The following is a 19,243-nucleotide window of genomic DNA, read 5'->3' as shown; positions in this document are numbered from 1 at the left end:
TCATGTTGAGGATATTCCAAGGATTCGCACGACGCGTTTCGCTTCCACATTTATATGACGAACGGCTATGGAATGGAATACCCTGCCTGCTGACTTTTTCCCTGAACGGTATAACTTGGGCCTTTTCAAGGTGAGAGTGAATAGGCATGATTTAGGTGTGCATGCTCCGTCGTCGACTTCATCGTCCTTTTCCATCAGATGAGATGGAAGTCAAATCGCATGCACATTAGCGCATGGCGGCAGAAATCCTTCCCAGGACGAACTCTTTCATAAAGAGCTCTACTGCTACTAAATTCTTCTAAAAGGTTCCGCTCACGCGATGCGCTCATCCTACCGCAAAATGGCGGCTATTTGGTTTCGCAAATTAGAAAAGGATTCAGTTTAAATACAAGTTTTTATAAATAAAAATTATTATTCTGCATTGCTAAACAAATACCCTCCGTACTACAACAAAAACATCTCAAATAAAATGCAGTAATACACCGCAAATCCTGCACTTAAAAAGCACTAATGAAATTTTTGGTGTACTTGGGCAAATATGATAATATTCCTGACCATGAAAATACTCCTTACAGTATAGTTTATAAACATTTATATTTAGGGTAAACTTAAAAAACGCTACTTACGGTATGTTTTCAATAAATAAACACCGAAATCACCAGCCTAAATAATAACACACACGATTGTCGTGACGTATTTTTGAAGTTGTTTATTTTTTTTAAATGACAGACCCAGGCATTAAAAACTTTATGGTTTGCTAGAGTAGTTACCGAAATAGCAATTAGTATTAGTTCTTTTACCTGTTATAACTGCGACATCCGATAAATCGGTATAAAATCATCACCGGCACCTCTAGGTGTGGTATGCGTCTACGGATGCATGTATCGCGTGAGCAGATATTTGCATTACTTTCAAAAACCGAACACGGAAAGTTTGTCATTTGTGGACCATGCGACTTCTTCCCAGTCTGAAAATACATTACTGTCCTCATCTCAAAACTTTTAAATCTACCTACTAATAATGAACTATGTAAACAGGCGAAAGAAAAACCCATACTGCTAACTGCCCAGTGTTCATAATTGCGAGAATTAGAAATACCTACCTGTACCGCTTACTTAAAAAAAAAATTGCGGTAACATTTAAAGTGTTTTGGTATTCGTTTGTTTTTTCGTCTTTTTTGTACTTTGGTCGCGGAAATGAGTACTAGTGAGGAGAGCGATAACGAAAATACAGTAGTATATACACATTCAAACACATTATCAGAAATTCAGCAGACTACTATTATTAATGTGCCTGGGTAAAACAATAACATTTTCTTTTAGCAATTGTCCTTAGTTAAATATTACTTTTAATATTAATTAATATTTTTTCCCCTCACTTACACGGAAAAGCTTCCTTCTTCAAATCTACGCGCAAAACATTGACCTATTCAAAAGGGTTTTTTGCACGCTAGCGTGGAAAAGGTTTTTGAAATTCGAACTTGACGATGGAGTGTGGTGCACCTTACTTTTTCTTTCGATGAAAAAATAGATAATGACACGTTCGCGATTTGTCGTAAATCCGTTGGTATATTTTATTCTTATTATTGTTGACATTAGATTGACAATGATAAATAATTGCGTTTATCAAATTATTTTAATTAGTCGAAGAACTGAAATAATTTAAACAATCACACAGAATTATAAGTACAAGCAAGAATAAAAATTGATGAGGTGTAAATTCAGAAAGAATCTCAAGATAAACTTTTTTTTTAATTATAAAAACTGATGTTTTCGTGTCAAACTACAATTTTGCGGCCTTGCATTACAAATAACTATTTACTTTTTGTATTATACATCTTCCTCTTTTTTGTCTTTTATTATTTCCTCGCATTGTTTGAGAAAAATTCTATACATACCTCGGCGGGAACGGGGCTTGTTTGACTCTTACTTCCCGGCCTCTGCATTAATGTACTATAACTTATAGGTTACGGTGTTCTGTATGAATACAAAAGGGTGTTGTTGTGCATATTGTAAATCTTCCTTTTATTCGATTACGGAAAGTCGTACTCGTCGTCGTACTAAGACGTCATTAAACACGACACGCGACACTTTACATGACGTCAATATGTTAGACGCCATAGTGTATTAGAAAACCGATTGTCGTTAATTTTAATGGTATATTTTTTAATAGAGAGGTACATATAGCATAATATAGATATAGAAAAATGAAAAATAAACATAAAAAAACTTTTCTCCATTTTTCCGCAATTATGGTGACCTTACTTGCGCCTGACTTTGGAAGGTGTGCAAAAGACGTGGTATTAGGGTGGCTAATTTACAGGAAATATTAGAAATTGGACTGGTTGATATTATTATTTTAAATCTAGGCATACGCCCGTGTCTCAGCCATAAAAGAACGGACAGACACGTGTATCTATTTAATTAACTAGAATTGATTTAATGAAGTGTATAGCTCTAGTCCTGTAAAAAAGTATATACTTTTCACACAAGTGCTTGAGACGTTTATTTATAACCCTAGTAATACCTTTTTTTTAGTTTCGTTTCTAACAAAAACTTTTCATTTAAAATGTGTGGTAAAAGATTTTTTGTAAAAAACTTTTGTAAAAATTGCCTTTTATCTTGCTGACCGTACCATTTTTTCAAAATCTGTGAATGCCAATCAAAATGTCTTCAAAATTCATGGATAGTCTTCTAGAACCGTCTTCCTATAATTACAACGATTAAGGTAGCTGGCCTTGCTGCCCCGTCTCAAATTTACACCCTATATATATATTTAGCACTTAAGGTTTGAGACCGTGTAGAATGAAAACAAAAGGTGTTAGAAAATCAACTATTGTTTTATTTTATAGTCTACTTATCTGACTCTTACATACTAACGTGAAAAGTAGTTATATTTAATAGTGTGGTTGTATTTGATAAAAAAGTGCAAGATGGGATTTACGTACTTACACTATATCCGCAAGAGTACGCAACACCTTTTTTGACAGGACTTCGTTTATCGATTGCACGAATCACATATCCATACTTTTCTGGTAATGTGATTTTTTGTCTCGGTATGCGTGGGCCTTTGCTCATGGAGAGCTGAGAAGAGTCTACTTGTGGCACGGACATACCTCAGTTACAGTGGTGGTGGTGCTTTAGGCGCACTTGCAGCCGATATTTCAGACACATTCGAAGTACATGCCTAAAGTCTGTTAAACCTTTAAAAATACCAGACTAGCAACAGAAATTTTATTCAGAAGTACACTATTCTAAAAAATTGGTATGAGACTACGCGCGTACTCTTACAACACGTCGAGTTGCGTACTCTTGCACACTTCAGCCATTCCAGAATAAAACTGCTACTAACCCCGTTTGTTGCAAGTGACCAGAATCGTTTGCAGTTTGATCTCTAGACGAGTTTTTGGGCGATTTCATACAAAGTCAGTGTAAAAAAATATGCTTAGTTTAGTCTCAGTAACAATTTGAAAATATCAAAAAGTTTTATGCAAATACATCAAAATGATCAGAGTTTGGTAGTTGCTTGGTTTTCAATAACTTTTGATAATTTTTCCGCACAACAATCTCCACTGCCTAGCACTATAAAACACTGAACTTAGTTGCTTAATTGTAAATAACTTCTCGGCAATCTAGATACATGCAATGTAGATACATTGTACGCAATGTAGATACATTGCGTACTTTTATCGGATGCGTCATCTTAGACCAGGATACCCTACTGATACCTACGACTTCCTCTGCGTAGAATAAGTATTTGAGTAACCTACTAATATATACGTAAATCGGCAATACAGTATTAACATGTTTTATTTTATTTCTTATTACCTTTTATATAATGAAGGAGGATAGCGAAAGCCAGTGTATTTTGAGACCCAGTGTTTTTGACGACGTGCATTAAAGAGACCTGTCCATGCTTGTAATTCATTATCAAAGCAACAAAAATGCTAATTAAATGCAGCTTGTAGAAGCTGGGGTTATAAAGTGGATATAGGTTATGTTTATTACATTGTCCTTGTATTTCGCTTCAAATGTTTATTCGTAATAATAGAAAATAACAAGTTTTCAATTTGTCCCCAAAAATAATAAAAAAACTTGGTGAATATTCCCAAATCTTCTAAACTCTGCTATATTTAAAACAACGTTAACATGTTCTGCCGCAATGAAAATGAATAAAAATTAAATCTGCCCAAATGGCAGAAATCTGCCACAAATGGTCACATTGTTCTCATTCTCAGTGTGACATTAACATTGGCAAGAGGCCTCTTGTCAAAACGTTCATTGTGTTTTCATTTTTACTTTATGTTATTACTGTTTAATTGATTATTCGATTAGGTATTTTATAGGTTTAATGTTTTATGTGTGTACTATGAAATAACCAATACTTTATAAACATTCAATCATTCTTAAAATGAAACGTACGTACAAGAACGTTACCTGGGCTGTGGTCGAACTGCATCACATGCGTTATGTTCTTGCATTTGTTCTAAAATACATTATTTTACAATTTCTTTATTCCCTTACTTCTAAATTTATACGAAATATATTGATAACTAGGCATAAACTAAAATGTAAAATTATACTAGCAAAGTTCATGAACGGCTCTTCGTATATTTTGCAGTTATTCTGCTCAGCTTGTTCAGGTCCGCTTTCGCCACCCTTCCTTAATTTAGTAAAAAATAATGTTATTCATACAAACATCGACCATTAAGCAAAAATTCCTTCGGTCGGGCTGGACACACACTAGCTTCTCCCAGCAAACCGTACTAGACGCTATGCCAACTGAACCACGGTACGAACCAACGGACCTTACGAATTTTTCTACGTGCTTGTTGCGGATCTTTGTGTTTTTTTTTTTGTGTCTAACGACTTTTTTGCCGTAATAATTATAAAACAATATTAAATGGTTGAATACCATGGTAAAAATTCGTAATATTCAATAAAAAATTACAAAATTCGTATTGTTAAAATAAAATATTTGTAAATCGTATTATGTAGCGTAAATTGGAATATTGCTAAATTAATAACATTTTTGTTCCGAATAGAGTGATTTCCATTAAACATAGCCGTGGAGCATGTAACGAGCCCGAAATGTGGATTTAAAAAACAAAAAAACGCGTTTTGAATCCGGAAAATAGTATCATTTTTCAAAGATGTCTCAAATTTTTCATTATATTTTTTTTTGAGAATGTGATCAATCGCTTCATGTGAAAAAAAAATCTAATAATATAGATATTTAACAAAAATGCTTCACAAAACAACTGTTGGCTAGATATGACTTTAACCTTGGATAGAGCTTAATAACCCGTAGAAATCTGAGTTATTGTACCTACATATTTCTTCTTAAAATATTAGCATACCCACAAAATCCCCAATATTATTGGCAAAATAAAACTAAATCCTAAAATATAATACTACCTCCTCATAACATAACTAATAATAACCCTTAAATTCTGACAAAAAGGAAAGGACCTTAGGTCCGGGCAGCAGTCCAAACATATCTAAGAACGCGTAAAATTTATGTTAATGACAGCCCATACGATGGAAAATAACATAACGTTAAACCAAAGGAGAAAAAAGCATCCCAAGATAACGTGTCCCCGTTAAATGAGCATGAAAGGGACCTATTCTCGAATTGTGCGAGTAAGTAATCTATCATGAGAAACCTACTTTTTGGATGAATTATACATAATATGGAGACCAATGTTGTTTCTTTTGTATAAGAAATAGAAAATAGATCTACTAATTGCAAAATAAAGATGGAAGAAAATTAATTTGCTATTCTGCGAACCCAGTAAAAGTAAAATCGAGCAAAATGCCTTATTCATGTAATCAATATTTTTAGCGAAATTGAGTTATTAACATATCTGGGATTAGCGAAACGTGTTCTACAACCCCATATAAGCGGTTTTTTATATCGTACTTAGTTTCATTTTAATTGTAAAACAAAAGAGGCGTAATTGACATTTTTTACTAGCGAAAAAAAACTAGGTGCTAGAAAGTTACTGAAATTGCAAATGCGTTAGTTAGACAAGGCGGGTAGAAGGGCTAAGTTTGTCCATGTTATTGATTTTATTTTCATGATTGTGATTTTTCCACCTTCTCTCCGCATAAAATTATTAAAATATATAACGCAACTGCAGTCACAAATATTATCACGAAAAATATTACACGCGGTATTTCTGACTATAGGTTTGGTAGTGATTTGATTGATTGATTTTATTTTGACATACTTTAATAACAATAAGAATAATAAAAGTTACACATAACGTCTTTATGTGAAATATCGATTTTTCAGGTTTTCTTAATTTAGAATCGAAAAAATTAAACAATTTTTTAGTTTTTCGCGATTGTTATACATTAAAATATGTTTTTTTAAACAAACCAACGTTTCGGGCCCTATATAGGTCGCTTGGCCACGACTGAGTGAAATGGCAAAGTTATCAACCAGTTATGCCTAATACATATATTAATGCAAACCACTCTATTTTTCATTATTGTTACAAAAGTTATTAATGTAATACCTTTTTTAATTATGATAACACTTACACTGGAGGCTTTAGGCATTAAGTTAATTAACAATGTTCATTACACTTTAGAAATAACATACACACGCAGATACATGTGTGTGTGTGTGTGTGTGTGTGTGTGTGTGTGTGTGTGTGTGAGTGTGTGTGTGTGTGTGTGTGAGTGTGTATGATAAAATACGGCGGTATTAGCTGAATAATTACATTTGGTAATGGTATTTATAACAGATCTTACTTGTAACAGACATAAACTGTGTTATAGTACATTATTTGAGACTTACATTTAGACAAATCTATTAGACGCTTTATTACGGTCTCTCCATTTTCTGAGCAATCATTTTCAGAATGTTGTTGCTACGGTTATGTAGTCTGCTCAGAAGCGAAGCGATTTTCTTCCGCAGTGCGGATGACAAAGAGTGTATCTGCGCTTCCACAAACATTACACAGACAAGATCCCATATTATCTATTTCATAGGTGTGCAAATTAAACTTGAAATCATCATATTACTCTAATTCTACAGCTCATTCTTAAGTCTGTCTGTCCCCTTACTACTGACCTGAGAAACTGACTGAGATAGGGAGTTCCAAGCCAAGCCCTCCGCCAGTGATACGCCTTCATTAGCGTCTCTGGCGGACCCGGCCTTGGGTATGGACTCGTCGGGGTTTGTGGTTAGCTGTAGGAATGAACACGCTCGTCTGCCCCGGTGGCATGTGACCGGGGCGTTCATTCCTCGCGCAGTTAACACATCTTAGTAGCAGTCGATAGGTATGTCTGGACATTGTCGCAGGACACTTCTACCGGCATCTCTGGCACTAGCCCGGGGAGCTAGTAGAGGATGAGCTAGACATCCTCCCGTGCCTCCAGCCACTAAGTTATTGAGAACTGGAGAGACCGTTCTTAGACGTAAAGAAGTGAGTGTGCCTTTCAGCTCCGCCACTGAGGAGGAGGTTTGGTAATGGACTTTATAGTGGTGGCAACCGTTAGATGAGCAATGCGCAATGGGAAATGAGCGTGCCTAGAGTTCCGGTACCTATCTGGAAAATAGGGAGGATACTGTACGTGCTCCCGGGGTAGTTCACCCGAGGCACTAGCCTCTTGAGAGCCGGATGAATCTCAGTGACAGCGGTCTGTCTGTGACAACCTTGTACACTAGCTGATCTGGAGTCAGAACCTCAACTTAGAAGGTTTGTTTCACTATAGTTTACAGTGAAACGAAAAAAAATATAATAAAAAAATATAAAATCAAATATTAACCGGAACTTATTACAGAAGTGTATAATACATTGACCCGTGCATATGTGACGTTCTGAAGACGACTGTCAAGAACAGCCAGTGTGTTTTTATAAAATCTTCTCTTTCTGTTTTTATAAAGTTTAGATGGGACTAACAAGTCGTGCTCCTGATGGTAAGTGACACATCTGTCCATAACTGTTGCAGTACCGCTGAGAGCTTTAAATCACAAAGATCTGAGGGGCTGCCACTGCGCCCGACACCCTGAGAAATAAGTTGGCCAAGTCCCATGTACCTGTAATTTCACCAGCTAGCTCCCTTACCCTTCCAAACCGGAACGCAGTAATGCCCACATTATTGCTTGGCGGCAGAAATAGGTAAGGTGGCAGTACTTCCCTGAACGAACTCTTTCACAAGGAACTCTACATCTAATTTAACTATTTTTAAAGACGCGCTGCAGAACTTCAGCAGCCGCAACAACATCGTAAAAGCATTGTTGTTATGGGTCTTATGAGAATACTTTCCTGATCGGAGACACGACCGGTGCAACTTAGTCTGGTAAAGCAAATTTTTGTATGACACCTGTTACCTTTTAGTCACGGTGTATCTGATGTTACCTATAAGTTTAAAAATTTGTTTAAAATATGTTATTTTGCATGTCTGTCTAAGAATATTTTCTGTAGCTACACTGATTTCGACGACGTTTTCAATCTATGTACGAGGGCGATATTGAAAGATTAGGTTCATGTTATTGCTCTGACTTACTCAGTAACCACGTTTAAAATTTCGATGTATTGTTATTAATACAAAGATCAAATAAACACAAAGAAAAACTTCTTTAATCCGACTGGATTCGAACCAGTGTTTGTTGCCTCAACGTGGCTACCGCTCTTCCCAACAGAACTTCGGATAGAGCCATTGTTTGTTATGAATTTTTTTATGTGCCTGTTGCGATTCTTTGTATTATTTGTTAGAACTTATAAAACTTCTCCTCACTCAGCCACCTTTGCAGCGACCGTAAAACTTAGATCAATACCTTCCTTGATAACTTAGGTCGAGTACTACGAAAATCATTGTCTCGAATGATTAGCAATAATTCAGCTCAAACAGCCAACTTGAGTCCACTTTCTACTAGATTCAGCAATGTAGTTAGAAAAAATTAAGAACCTTAGAAAAAAGCGATTGGTACGAGAATAGCTGGTGAAAAACTACAAAAGCAGGCAAAAAATGTCGCTCGAAGCGACCAATTCATTCGTTCCCATATCCGGTTATCGCCGGTTTATCATACGCCCCGGGCCTCTAACTCCGCCCGAGATTATTTTAAGCTCCAACCCTTATGCTCTGATTAAACTATGCCGTTTTGTTACGAGAATTGCCCCTTTTGCACACATACCACTAGATCGAGTTATTGCTTGTTCCTATTTTAGTTCGACGTAATTTATAATTGTATAAATTTTTATTATTATTATACCTTTAAATACATTGGTGATTATTTTAATGTTTCTCAGTTTTAATAGCATTTTATTTTAAAAACTATCAATTGTATTATTCAGAACCTTTTCAAAGAAAAAAAGTAGAAAGACATTCTACTTATGCGTAGAAAAATGGATCTACATATCACGACGGGTTTAGTTTTCTGTAAAAAATTGGCCATTAAAATAAATTTATTCAATTGTTATATGTTTTAATACCACTTAATGTGTATGTATGGAATTAATATGTACGAAGTAGTTTTTTTTTAAGAAAGCTCCCGTTTTCGCCACATAGGAGGTATTATAAAATTAATACCACCCTCAACCTGAGTGGAGTGCAATCATGTGAACATACGGTAAAGGCTTTTGTTCCATTTTCCCTTTTCGTCTCTCTCTTTTATAATTTTCCCGGATTCCCGCCTTGCAAGTAGGGATGTGTGAAAGTTAGTGAAACTTTTATCGAATTATAATTTCGAATAGACTGAAACTAAAATCATTTATTCAAAATAGAATATTACAAACATTTTTTTTATATATAATATAAATACAATTAATTTATATCAAAATAATTCAATATCACAAAGCAAATTTTTATTTTTATTTTATTAATAAAACTGTTTTTAAAAACAATGAAAGTAAAAATAAAATAAAAATGCTTTAGAAAATACCATTGACTTACAATTATATGGACTTCAGGTCCGCGCTAAAAAGTGTCCGCACTTGTAAGGCGCTAAAATCGTATACAGAGCGCCAAACTCCGCTTTAGTCTTCATTTGTTCGACTGACAGCGCGATACTGCGATGACATTACAATTTAAATTTCGAATAGGTTGACTTGGGACATTTTTTTCGTGATTTTTGTATTAGACCCGTCGTCCATTTATTTGTAAGTCAATGGAAATTACCCGTTTTTTTATAATGTTGTAATACAATGTATTCTCAATTAATAATTATTACTTCAGTATAATGTTCTCAATCATTCCTTGCACTATTCTATTTATAGAATCCAGCACACTAAAATCAGAATCAATTTACATAAGTTATTTTACCATAACTCATCAAGGAACTGTAGGCCTCCTCATCTAACGCCCGCAGTGCTAACTGCAATATCCGATGTCATCAATTTGCATTTTGTTTATTGTATGATATGTTCACATTCACCATAATAACAAAGTAATGAGATACACTACTGTAGCAGTAAAAGTTTATAATGACAGGCATTTTGAAGCATATTCTTCCATCTCTACATGGATCGCACAAAAATGCAAAGGCCTTAAAAGGTTTTCGCGCCAATACTTAGGAATTTTATGCGGTTGTGGCTCAAGACGAATGCGTCTCCTCTCCCCTTTTTCAATTTGTAAGATGTGTCAACTTGAAGCAGCAATGGACAGTCGTCATTTTAGAAAGCTATCATCACATCGATCACGAGATTATGAGTTGTACGGAACGGCTTTGACATAGTCAAAACAATTTTATCAGATATCTCTACTATATCATACATTATACAATACAGTAATATGAATTATAGGTCAAGTTCAATAACATTTAACAATTATGATGTTTCAATATTATAACATTTATAGCAGCATCGGATTTGCAACAAACATAACCCCGCTCTATCCTAAAAATGGCACGCCAAAGGAACAACATTTTATAATGATACCAAACATCCCTAAGGAAAATCTCCAATTGATTTACAGCTGAACACATCTCCGAATCCATTTGCAATCCGGTCGCTCAACTATTCCAAATAAAAGGAATTTCACGTACAAAAGGAAACCTGGGGAAAAGAAATAAAAAATATAATAATTCAAAATGGCGTCTGGCCACTTAATAACTGGCTGACACCATTGGGAAATATAATTTAATTTTTCTTCGTTTCCATCCCTGTCTTTATAGTTTATAGTATATACAGCTGTCTCTTTCTGAGTTTTCTTCCCCCCCTTCCCATCAGAAAGTTCCGTTTGTTCGGGAGGCCGGTGTCACCCAATGTTCTGGACAAGAAATATTTGCGATATTGTGTGTATTAGATGATTTGTGTACAGGAACATATACGTGGGCCGAATTTATCGTGTTCTTCTAGAAATCCAAATGTTGGAACTTAAAACATAGATTGTTTTGTATTTTACTTTAATAACTTACACTAAGTTTTTTACTCTTACGAACTTTAAAATTAAAAGGAAATCAAACCAAAATGTAATTTATTTATGAACATAAACAATGAATAACAATAACATATTGTTCAATTGAAGAAAATGAAAGATTTTACATTAACGAATAGCATATCATAAATTATTCGTCAACGTGAAGCTACGTAGGTACCTATAATTTTATGAAAATTCTCAAAATCTTATCTCAAATTTAATTTCAGCCGCATCCTAAAACATCACCATACAAGGTAAACTTGACGGCGTAAAACTATGCAAAAACTGTTTCCACCGAGGTCGCCTGGGGGCCAGGTGTGAGCGTAATATTCTAATGTCAGTAAGAGCGACCCGCCATCCATAATAATATAACCCCTACCCGCTTTTACATAAAACTAGATAACATACTCGTAGGGATAGCACTCGGGTCCTGGGTCCTACCAATCTATCTCGTATTACCTTATCCAAATTAGGTGACGTTCGTTTACTTAGGAAATTGAATAGGCAAGTTGCGAAGGTTAGTGTAGGTATTTGGGGCAATTTAAAATTCTGCTGTGAAAATTATATTGTGAGAAGCATTTTGTTAAGACTACTATTGGTGAAAAATTAATAAGTACTTATTTGTTTGAATTAAAAAAATGCTAATAATCATGCAAGAAGGCTGTTGCATCACACTTTAACAAAATTATGATATACGGAAATGGATTAAATCATCAAAATGAAAAAAAGGTTAGAACTTTCGGAAGTAAAAACTGCCACCTATTGCAAAAGCTTAGAAATACATGGACAACAACGCATACAAAATATAAAAGCGCCACCTTGCAGCAAAATCACTAAATAGAACGTCGTAGACGTAGACCTATAAGATAGGCGTTCTTAATGTTACCGCTAAGTGGCGCTAAAATAATTCTTAATACAAGAGTACATTGAAAAAAATGACACTGTTTGCCACTAAAGTGAAATAGGAAATAAAACTTTATTTGTGTATCGAGTATAATCAGAAGTCATTCCTCGACTCCAAATAACATTACAATGTAGATAGAGTAGAACTACTAGACTTATTTGATATATTTATCAGTATCACTTATTATTTGTTGTTCAGTTTGCACAATGATAAAGGCCAAGTAAGTCATTGCACTTTTCTCACAGTCATTCAACTTCTTGTAAAAACTTACAGACAACTTCAAATGTAGCTAATTTTTGAAGTTACCTATTATAAATGCTGATGAGACAAAATGAGTAAAGTTATTAAATTAATTTAATATAGAATAAATGCATGTCCAATTATTAATGAAAACGTTACATTTTTAACATCTATTAACTTATTTGCTTTTGCAAAATTCGAAAAGAAAAAAGACACACACTGTAATTGATAACTCTGTAGAAAATGTTCTTTACTTATTTGCTGAAGGATTGAAGAGATCCACTTTTATCTCCTTACTATATCTCTTTATTATTGTTGGATGAAAACCAACTGATAGCGCGTCTATTCCTAACAATTCCTACATTAAAGACAGTTGTTTCAAAATTCTATACAATATTTTACTAAATTACTAAAAAAATGCGTAATACTACCGCACATATATCTCCAATTTATTTCAACGTAGCTGAATATTGTTTATTCGGAATAAATTTATGTGTGATTGTGGGAATTATACTTTATTACAATGTTGTGAATAGAAAATATAATACAGTTGCGGGTTTTTTGTTTGGTGGTAAAAATATGTCTATTATATCTATTTCTTTAGCTCTTACTGCCAGGTGAGTGGCTTTTATTTACTATTATTATTTTGGTAGCCCAATGGTTTGACCTACGGCCTCTCAAGCAGAGACCGTAGGTTCGAATCCGAGCTTTTCTATTAAGAAAAAAATAGTGATGGAACCTGCACGTGGAAGATTAACAGCCCTCGGAAAACGTGTGAAGTCACCAACCCACATTGAGCCAGCCTAAAAGGAGACCCATGCTCAGCAGTGGCACGTATAAATGGGTTGATAATGAAATGAAATTATGTTCCCAAACATACAATCTAAGACCATAGAGAGCTGTTGTTCAGTATATGCATCCAATTTCAGTAGTGCGCAGGTTTCGTTGAAAATGTTCATTCCTTTTTTAATCAATTCAATTCTATGAAATACCATTGTTAAATCTTCTATAAGTACTTACACTTATTTCGGTAAATTTACGTCATTTCTTAAATAGATTACAATGTAGCCTATTTACTCATTATGTTACCGTATTTATAAAAGATTGTTGCCAACACCAAGTACTGCAACCGACAATTTTATCTTTTACATCCTTTAAGACACCATTTATTGTGTTTGTTTTCAGTCATATAACCAGTATAAGTTTACTGGGTGTCCCAGTAGAGATTTATTTAAGAGGTACACAATATTGGGCATCGGCACTCTCTCTTATCGTCGTTACTTTTCTCACAGCTGTTATTTATTTACCTGGTAAATATCTATTAATTTTATTATGTAATGCGTATATCCGATATATCCGAATATATCCGATATCTCGGAGTAATGGGCGCAAGGGACACGTCGGCGGAAACATATATTTGTCGCTGATTTTGTCAGGAATTACTTGATAATTGGCCGATTCACACTTCACTTCACAGTTTGAGCTGTCATATTGACATAACATTTGTAAACAAATAAACTATGATCGAGACTATATGATTCGTGCGTAGCCTAGTAAATCGTTTATGTAATAATTAGAAAACAACACAGCCTAATATTAACTAACGTTTATCTTCTCGTAAAGTACATTCCCTAAAAAATAAACCGAATTCTGTTATATTATGTTTGAAGTGATAACTGGCTCCTGACAAATATTTGTAATATTTGTTTACGAATATGTGTATTATGTCATAAATATACTTATAAATTAAGGAGGCCTGCAAGGTCCCATCCTAGGTCTATTTTTATTTTTTGCTACAGAATGTTTAATATATTTTTTTAATCATGCAGTATTCCACAAGTTACAACTAACGTCCAACTTCGAATATTTGGAGATACGTTTCTCGACGCACACTCGGACTATAGCGGCGGTTTTATTTGTCATTAGCAAACTGATGCTTCTACCGATTGTACCTTACATACCGCTTATGGCTTTCAGACTTAGTAAGTAATTATTTATCTAAATAAGTACTATGTATAATTAATTGCTTTTGGGCTACCAGAAGAATGGGAGAGAGGAATCAATTCAGAAGATGCGCAGGAAAGTCTCTCAGAGCATTAAAATTGTCATTGTTAATATATCCCCAATACTGCCGACTGTACGCCATTACTGCCAATACGGTAGAATTTACACGTTACAGGCAATTTGATAAGCCAGGCACTATGAATAATGGCCTGACTATATTAGTAATGCTCGCATCAAATGGGCAATGTAATAAAAAGTACTTGACTAATAATAATTTTGTTCCTGTCTATATGACATTTGTCAGATCACCCTCTCTTGATCAAAGTAATAAAACAAAAAATATTTGTAGTGTTTTGGTTAGGTCAGATTGCGTTAAATTATTCATACAGTTTTACTCACACTACTCGGTCTAAGTGACAAATTCACGCCATCTTAAGCATCAATTTATCAAATGAACCACGGGAAATCAGACATTATTACAACGGACCGGCGAAAGTAAGATATTTATTGTGGTCTGTATTAATAATGCCCAATTAATCAAATTGCCCGTAACATATTATGTACCTACTAAGATAAATTAATAAAAGTAAATTGCACATAATTGCACATTAGTAATCAAAGTTGGCAAATGTTTAATGGTACAATATTGTAACTTTTCGACCTACATTTACAAAGATTTATTTGTTGTGATTTCGCCATGTGTACACATATTAATGTTGACGACTGTATATCTTTTATAAAATTATTAGCATTTTGTATAATATCATATTATATTTTCGATTGCTTCTATGAATGCGGGTGGCTTTGATAAATTTACGGTGGTGAGAAAATAAAAAAAAACTCTTGATAGAAGCTGAAATGGATTGAGGACGTACAAAGCAAGTGATGAAATAAAATTAGTGATAATTCACTTTCCAGTAACCCATCAACTAGCAGCTCGAGTAACAGCGGCACTGTGCGTCGCATGCGGCACTCTTATAGCAGTTGGTGGTCTAAGAGCTATAGTAGCTATAAGTATAGGAACCACTTTCCTGGCTATTGTGGGTACTGGCCTGCCAAGTGGATTGGCATTGCTGCCCATGGGATTTAAAAAGATGTGGCAGATTGCCAACGATGGGGGAAGATTGGTGTTTTATGAGTGAGTGTATATATTTGTAACATCAATTTTAAATATCAGTGTTACACAATCGTACTATTTGAAGAGGTGATGTTTGTTATGCAAGGCTGCAAAGTTGTTGTTTGACGCGAGTGCTTGTATTGAAACCTGAGCAAGCGAAGGAAGCTAAGATTGAAATCCTGAGCGTAGCGAGGGTTTCAAGCCACGAGACACAATACAACTTTGCTGCCGGAAAATGGTAGATGAAAGAAGAACAGTTGACCAATAACAAACAAAATTAGTTATCGTTGTCTTTTCAATGTCAACATCAACAATAATAAGAATAAAATATACCAACAGATTTATATTACATAAATAATGTACGACAAATCGCGTAGTTGAACGTGTCATTATATTTTTTTTTCATCGAAAGAAAAAGTTAGGTGCACCACATTCCATCGTCAAATTCGAATTGCAAAAACCTTTTCCACGCTAGCGTGGATAAAACGCTTTTGCGCGCAGATTTCTAATGAGAAAGAAAGCCTTTCCGAACTAGTGAGGTGAAAAGGAAATTTACACTAGTTAACTGAAATTTTTTCATAAATAGACACATCAAAAGTGTCTAGGAATCAGCGTGTTTTTTTAAATATTTGATTACACTATTAAAATTAAGTAAAAATATCTGTATAGATTGATTAGATTATTAATTATTTATTTATTTATAATTATGAAGTCGATAAAAAAAAATCAATAGTTAGGTAGTTTTTAGTACCTATCGAGTTCTTAGGTTTTCGCGACTGTTACACATAGGAAATGAAACTATTTTTCCAGATTGAAATCGCGTATATTTGTTTTTTCAAACAAACCGACGTTTCGGGCCCTTTACAGGTCCCTGTCAACTCAACCGTGACCATGGGACCTGTAAAGGGCCCGAAACGTTGGTTTGTTTGAAAAAACAAATATACGCGATTTAAACCCGGAAAATAGTTTGATTTTTAGTAATTGGCAAAAACGTGCTTGATCTCTAGGCACTTTTGATGAACAATATATTTTCGAACAATATCTGTACAGCCTCTGAAGTTCTGACTGGTGTACATTGATGTCTACTAAAGGAAAGGAATAGGGTATTCTAGGGCGTTCTTCGAAGCCTTCAAGAATTTTATTAACTTTTTAACTAGAAGACTAAACGTAGGCTTGGATTCCATACCTATGTTGTGGATATTCTAAAGATTCAGAAGACTACAGACACTAGTGGAATTTCTTGCCTGCAGACTTATTCCCTGAATGCTATAACAAGGGCTTTTTTAACCCATTGACTGCCAACTACGCATATATACGTAGCTAGCGAACATGGAAGAGGCCAACTACGCAATAAAACGTAGCACTTCCCTAACAGTTTACAAGAAATCTATACCATTGGGCCCCCTAACTTGAATGTTTTAGTATACTTTGGCACCTCAAATAAAACACCCAATAAAAAAGTAGTAACTTTATTGATCCTAAATTAAATTTTTTTTCGATAATCTAAGACACTTCTAAACAAAAAAAACAATAAAATAAGCAAGTATCGTGTAATAATCATTGTGCGTTTTACCTACTAATTAGTTTCAACTTCTTTTTACAACAATCAACAGTCTAAAGTAAAAAGAAGGTATTATAGCGAAACAAAAAAATCAAACAAAACGAGGGTCGGTGTGAAAAATTTGAAAACAATTTACCACACATAACGCAGGCTTTTCAGGGCACATAGCACACACGAATGTTGTCTCCTTTCGTTTCTTATTTTTGGTGCATACTCGACAAGGTTTAGCTGGAACAGCTTTTTTAGTGGTAGGTGGAATTTTTTCTAGGTAATGGAAAGTTTCAGGATGAACACGCGTAGTCAAAGGATGCTCCATGCGTCTAGCACAAGTTGCTGGCGATGAATGGTAATGGTAAGGTGGTCGTGAGAGTCCGGGCAATTCTGGTGACAATATGTTTTCTTGTGATGGCTGTGCGCGCGGTGTGTTAGACGATCCTGATGGTGCCGAGGTATTCAGTTCCACATTATTGTTTAGTCCCAAAAGATGCGTGATAAAATCTTCGCGGAACTTTAGAAGTCTCGTTTTCGTTGTTCTATTTTTCAGTCGGAATAATCTGTGGGCGTTTTGCAAGTATACTTCAAAAATATGAAGCGCTAGTTTCTTGTGCCATCTCAGTGTCTTCCTTAGGCACGAATAGTAGGAGACCATTTGATCACTTCTATCCACACCAGACATGCCTAAGTTGTAATCCGCTACAATATTGGGTTTCAACGAAATTTTACCATTTTTGTTTAGCACGTTCACCATTTGAACTTGATGTTTGTTGGAAATGACTAAAACATCTCGTTTATCCTTCCACTTACACACGGTAATGTCACTGCAAACTTGTGAAGCAAGTTCTCCTCGTTTCAACTTTGCATTAGTAACTTCATAAGGGATATTTTTGCGATTTTTGCGCAGTGTTCCACAAATGTATGTTTTTCTTTGTCCAATACGTCTTGTCAAATCCGGTGAATTGTAAAAATTATCAGTGTAGACAACATGACCTTTATCCAAATAACCTTCCATGAGATCTAATACTACTTCAGTGCTATGAAGTGTACCGGGTGGAGGTTTCTCGCTCTTACCTTTATAAATACGGATTTTCAGAACCATTCCTGAGGACTCGCAAAGTTCATATAGTTTTACACCATATTTATGCTTTTTATTTTTTATATATTGACGAAAAATCAACCTTCCTCTCCATAAAACCATTGACTCATCAATACTAAGATCGGTTTCAGGATAATACAGTTCGGGCATCAAGGTGTTAAACCTTTCTAATATGGGATTTATTTTATGCAGTCGTGAAGTAGCTGTATCGTCATTTTCAGAGAAATGAAAGTTGCGTAGCAACAGTTGAAATCGATTTCTACTCATGATAGATCGAAAAAGTGGCAAATTGTAAAGCTGATCTGTCCTCCAATAGTGGCTTATGGTTGGTAATTTTATCAATCCCATGTAAAGCAACATGCCAATAAACCTTCTCATTTCTTGGTAGTTCGTGTCTTTCCACTGTCTAAGTCGAGCATATTTTTGTAGGGGTCTGACCGTTTTGTGGGCGTAAGTATTTGTAGCTTGTACCAATGAATCCACGAAATCATTTGAAAAGAATATATCTGCCAATGCAGGCGGTGTAAGACAGAGATTCGTTTTTATACCTGGTTCTCCTAAAAATGCGAATCGCTGCGGTCTTGCTGTACCCGTGCTCCACTGGAATTCTGGATCACACGACGGCGGCTCAACTTCCGGTTCAGGTGGTGCGTCGTTAGATATGGTAGAAGACGAATCGAAATCGCTGGAGTCTGGTTTATTTACGTCGCGGTCAGGATCATATTCATCATCTGATCCGGCAGAAAAATCTCCATCGTCTGACGAAACTTCTTGATAAAGAATCCTCACGATTTCATTTTGGTTTACAGCAGTACGACGACCTTTCAGGATACGACGAGTCGATTCCCGTCCCCGCGGCATTATAATAAATCACAATACGTCAATATCACTGCGCACGCGGTGTCATACTAAAATTTACAAACAGTATTTAATATTTGGTGAATCCCCTTTC

General features: G+C 35.1%; 1 protein-coding gene across 1 annotated transcript in view; it reads left to right on the top strand.

Annotated features, from left to right (window-relative positions):
* Positions 1 to 12,482: 12,482 nt before the first annotated feature.
* The window catches only part of LOC113228059 (sodium-coupled monocarboxylate transporter 2-like), an 18,332-nt gene continuing 11,571 nt past the window's right edge, over positions 12,483 to 19,243 (top strand). The window contains exons 1-5 of the mRNA XM_026461199.1: positions 12,483 to 12,496; positions 12,924 to 13,133; positions 13,702 to 13,826; positions 14,346 to 14,498; positions 15,439 to 15,658. Coding sequence (XP_026316984.1) covers positions 12,483 to 12,496; positions 12,924 to 13,133; positions 13,702 to 13,826; positions 14,346 to 14,498; positions 15,439 to 15,658 — 722 coding nt within the window. The remainder of the gene's footprint in view (positions 12,497 to 12,923; positions 13,134 to 13,701; positions 13,827 to 14,345; positions 14,499 to 15,438; positions 15,659 to 19,243) is intronic.

The sequence above is a fragment of the Hyposmocoma kahamanoa genome, unplaced genomic scaffold, assembly GCF_003589595.1.
Source record: "Hyposmocoma kahamanoa isolate Upper Pololo Valley unplaced genomic scaffold, ASM358959v1 220, whole genome shotgun sequence".
NCBI lineage: Eukaryota > Metazoa > Arthropoda > Insecta > Lepidoptera > Cosmopterigidae > Hyposmocoma > Hyposmocoma kahamanoa.
Note: the sequence above shows the minus strand (reverse complement) of the source record. Positions and strands in the feature narration are given on the sequence as shown.